General features: G+C 48.1%; 1 protein-coding gene across 1 annotated transcript; it reads right to left on the bottom strand.

The window, feature by feature from the left end:
- Window positions 1-393: 393 nt before the first annotated feature.
- On the bottom strand, window positions 394-4,959 carry LMOD3 (leiomodin 3). The gene is made up of 3 exons (XM_038186078.2): window positions 4,529-4,959; window positions 1,894-3,258; window positions 394-571 (listed from the first exon to the last, which is right to left on the bottom strand). The coding sequence occupies exons 1-3, from the start codon at window positions 4,817-4,819 to the stop codon at window positions 545-547; spliced, it is 1,683 nt and encodes a 560-aa protein (XP_038042006.2). The 5' UTR covers window positions 4,820-4,959; the 3' UTR covers window positions 394-544.

Raw genomic sequence — 4,959 nt, 5'->3', positions numbered from 1 at the left:
TGTTCGGCAGGCCTCTTGTTAGCCACGGAAGTGCTGCACGCTTCTTGTGGATAAAGCTTTTATTTCATTTCCATTTCCTTAGCCTAAAAAATAAAGCTGTATACATGGAAACCAAATGCATTTCTCATGGACAAGAGAATAATCGAGGAGCGTGTGTGTGAAAAGAAAGATAAGCTAAAGCACAGCATGTTCCTGCAGAATCTGACAGCAGAAGGACAACATGGGAGCAAAACAGTTTACTGAAAAACTAGAAAGACTTAAGGTTATTGATGTCTCTGAGAAAATCCTCCCACAACAAACTGGAGCCTTGAATCCATTTGGCAGGCAGATGGCACGGGGATCGTTTGATACCTGATGGAAAACCTTAGCACTGATTTTTCCCATGCCAGCCTTTTTTATCACTCTTAGAAAAGTACGTATCTTTGTTCCCAAAGAGTCATTCATATACACCACCTGGGTTCTGCAGAAAACTTCTGCCAAAACAATTGTAAGCAAAACTTGAATAGTCTTTATTCCAAGTTGGTTTCTTTGGGTCAGTCTGGTCTCACTCCAGCTGCTTTGGTAATGGCACCTGGACAAGGACAATAAAGGAATATTAGGAGGGAATTTCTCAGTCCTATTTCCCAAACTAGTTTAGTTTAACGTAAACCTACAATCCTTTAGAAACTATGAAAGGATCAAAAATGCAACAGCTAAGAGTACTAGGGGGATGTGGTCAGGAATTAGGTTTTGTTTGTAGTTCCCCACTTGCTGTCTGCAATGTTTAATGCCCAGGAAATCCTTCTACAGGCAGCGAACCTCCCCACAGAGGCCAGATTGGCTCAGGCAGTAAAACCACTGTGCGAAGCTGAGGGTATAAAGGCAAAAAAAAAAAAAAAAAAAAAAAGCAGTTACCAAAATGGCACAGGCAGATGAGATTAAAACCCTACCGCCCCAAATCCAACCCATCTGGCCTGGTGCCAGGTGGATAAAAAGATTAAAAAAATAAATAGTAGAAATCAGTACAAGTCTCTGTTTCCTCTTTCTGGGTGATCTGAGACACCCAGACACGGCTCCTGGCTCAGCCAGGAATCGTTACTTTGGCATAGACATAAATGAAAGCAAAGGAGGTGTGCGAGTGTGAGTGTGTCTGTGTGTGTGTGCACACCTGAGCTCAATTGCAGCACAGGCACACCTGTGTGCTGCAGCTGCCTCTGGCCCTCATCCTCCTGCTTTTCAGCAGCTTATTAACAACATTTAAAACTGGTGGTTAGAACAACAACAACAAAAAAACATAATTTGTGCCTTTTGCAGAAAATCAGTATTGGACAGGACCAGCTATTTATCTGAAATGCTTTTACACAGCTGTAAAAATGTGTTACACGTTTAGGCACTCCAGATAAAACCTTCCACCCATCCTGCTGCGAGGCTTCAAAACGCAAGGCAGAGGCTGGGACATGGAAAAATGCTGTAGAAGGGTCTTTGCAGCATCACTGCTAGAAAGGAGTCCTTATAGGAAGAAAATAACTTAAAAACTTTGAATCCCCTCACACCAAAGCTCAGTTTTGCTGAAAGCAGCCAGCCAAAGGCAGGCCCAGAGCGCAGCTGTACCCAACGCTCCTTTGTTTACCCCGACTGAATTTCCTCTCTTTTAACTCTACAATTGTGGAACAAGAGGTTAAAATCCCACACTATTGTTGGCATTTCAGGCTTCTTTCTGTGTTTATTTGTATGTTCGCCCTACGATGGGGCAAGCAAAACATGAGAGCAAGGTGGCATCTCCAGCAGATTCTGCCTTTCCTCCATGCAAACCAAAGCCCATCACAACCACCCCCTGCCCCAGGGATGATGCCAAAATCCAGCTGCACATCTCCTGGGGGTGCATTTCCAAGCCCCCCATGGCTAAACGCTCACCGGTTTGAGATAAGCGACGTTGCTCTGGCGGATGTCGTTCAGCAGCTGATCCCTCGGGGTTATTTCGACGAGGGGAGGTGGCCGCCTCCTGGGGATCGGCTTCAGTGTTTTGATCACGTCCTTGAGGTTGGTTTTCTCGGTGGGCTCCACGTACTCGGGCACGGCGGGCTTGCGCTGCACCTTTTTCAGCTTGACCACCTTGAAGCTGACGGGCTCGGCTCTGTGCGGCTTCTCGGGGGCCTCCGGCCTCGCGCTCTCCTTCCCTCGGCTCCGGGGCATGGAGGGGGGCATGGGGGGCTTGGGTGCCGGGGGGGCTTCGCGCATGCTGGGTTCGGGCAGCGGTCCCCCCAGCATTTCCCACATCCCGGGCGGCAAGCCCAGTCCGTTCTCCAGCATGGCAATCAGCTCCCTCTGCTCTTTCCTCTGCTGCTGCCTCTGCTCCTCCTGCCTCTTCTGCCTCTGCTTGTCCAGGTTCCTGCTCAGCAGGTTGGTCACCACCATCCTGGGCCCCGGCAGCTCGAAGTGGTAGCCCATCTTCAGGAGGGTGGCGTTGGCTTTCAGCAGCCTGGCGATTTCCATCTCGGCCTGGTGGCCCAGCATGCTCCTCTGGTTGTGGAAGCGGAGCTCCGTCAGCGTCTCGTTGTACTGCAGGCACCGCATGATGGCCACGACGCCTTTGCCGGAGATGAAGTTGGAGTCGATGTTGAGCGTGGTGATGCTCCTGTTCTCGCGCAGCATGTTGGCCAGCGCGAAGGCGACGTTGTCGTCGGCTCCCACGTTGGCCAAGCTGAACGTTTTTATGTTCTTATTCTTTTTCATCGCGTTGACAAAGTCTATCAGCATTTCTTTGGGGATGTTCTCTATGTTGTTCAGGTTGAGCTCCTTCATGTCCGGGTTGTTTTTTCGGACTTTCTCCAAACTCTCTTCTAAGTTGGTTTGGTTTCCTGAGGGCCTGGCACTTAGCTTCATGAAGCTGGTGTCCAGCGCTAACTTCTTAGGGATGTTTAATTTGGATATTTTCTTTACATTTTCATCTGGCTTTTCTGTTGTTTCCCCTGATTCTCTACGTGATTCCTCACTGGTCTGATCACCGCGATGGTTTTCATGGTTGCAAGTTTCCTTTGTTTCTGATTCACTCTCATCACCCTCTTCTTCCTCTTCCTCCTCCTCTTCATTGTCTTCTTCCTCCTCCTCCTCCTCCACTTCCTCCTCTGCTTCCTTATCACTTCCACCCTTGTTTGTCTCTCCAGGCTGTGTTCCCGAGCTGGCCAAGCTCTCGTTCCTGTAGTGCCTTTCCTTCCCCTCAGCTTCTGGCCCGCTCCTGCCACCCACCTCACCGCTGCCTCCCGTCCCCGCAGCGCTCCTCTGTGGAAGAGAGAAACAGCTGACGTGACCCAACAAGGCTTTGGTACGTTAACTTTGTCCAAAAACAAAAATGCAACCAATGGGTTAATACACATCTATGGCCATTATAGACTAACACATTGATGATATGTCACAGTGTGCTGGCTTGCTTGGGACTGAAGGAACGATGGTTCTGAAAGTGGCTGTAGGCAGTGTCCCATCTCTGCCCATTCAGAACGCTGACCATTAATTCCTGGATGTATCTAACACTACGTTATGGTGGTCCCGAAACCCTTCTGGGGATTAAGAAACTCTGATTCTATTCCGCCTCTCGAATTCATGTGATTTTTATCATTTTCTTCATAAGAAAGTTTGTTTCACATGCCACAAAGCACTGGAAACCCGCATGAAGCGCTGACCGCGTGCCCAGCCCAAGAGAGGAGGAAGAGGGCGCACCATGACCGCAACGTGCCCGCCCAGCAGGCGAGGCAGCGAGGCCACGTGCTCGGGTACCCGCATGGAACAACTGCCGTCATAGGAGCAGTTTTTAAGGTTTTTCCCCCTTTCTGAGGAGCACCCCAGCACCGAGGTCTGCATCACACCAGAGGCAGCTCCTCCAGGCCAGAAGTGCCAGCAGCCAACAAAACAGATCTCAAAACCTGAGGATAATAACCTAGAGTTTGTAGTGGCCCTGTCCTATAAAATATCCAAGAATGAACTTACTTTTATCATACTGCCCCATGACTTTGAATAACAGTTGAGTATTATATTGAAAAGGGTGGGAGAAGCTCATGGAGTTTCCATTCTCGGTCTTGAGTGAAATTTCACATTATTAAAATACATTATGGGATTTTTTTTTTGCCAAAGTGGCATTAAATTCTATAAAGTATTATATTAATCGTGTTCATTAGACTAAATGTTCTGTAGAAAAGCACTATAGTGTTGTTCAATATGCAAAGCCAAACAAACCAGAATTACACCTTCCAGACTGACTATCTGGTATTTTCTCAGAGGTTTGCTTCACTGAAACAGAATTAGGATTTTCTCATGTTAAAAAGCATAAGTAAAGGAGGAAAAACATTTAAAAAACAAAAACAAAACAAAACAAAAACCCTGACGCCAGTCCAAGCTGGATCCTGACATTACCGAGGCTTTCAGGGAGCATTTAAATTCATAGTTTGTATCGTACCTTACATAGGGAATGGAATCAGGGGTGGATTAAGGTATTAAAGCTATAAAACAGATCCCACAGCAGATGCACAACAAATATTTACGATTTTTTGCTCATTACCTCAGAGGGCAAGAGGGTGACGGGAACTCTCTCATCCTCGAGCATGCGTCTGGATGCCTTCTGCCAGTACAGGTAGTCCACCAGCGACCTGTGGTCGAAGCTCCCCGTCGGGGGTTTCTCGGTCTGATCCCTCTGTATCATCCCCGTCGGGACCTCGGGGTCCGGGGCCATCACCTCCATCTCGCTCTGCAGCTCCTTCAGCTCCTCAGGGGACAGGTTCGCCAGGATTTCGTCTTCATCGATGTCCTCAGGGGACACATCTTCGTCAGAGGCTTGGCTGTGTTCAGACATGTTTGCTCTTCTCTCCTTCCTCTACTGCTTGTTAAAACTGAAGAGAAAGATAAATTTTAAAGGTTATTTTCCTAGGAGGAGCTCATTCGGTTGAATCCACGACTTCGTGTTTTGGTCACGAGCAGCCGCAGCTCTCGGGC

Source organism: Anas platyrhynchos, chromosome 13, assembly GCF_047663525.1.
Source record: "Anas platyrhynchos isolate ZD024472 breed Pekin duck chromosome 13, IASCAAS_PekinDuck_T2T, whole genome shotgun sequence".
NCBI lineage: Eukaryota > Metazoa > Chordata > Aves > Anseriformes > Anatidae > Anas > Anas platyrhynchos.
This window is presented reverse-complemented; position numbering and strand designations above follow the sequence as displayed.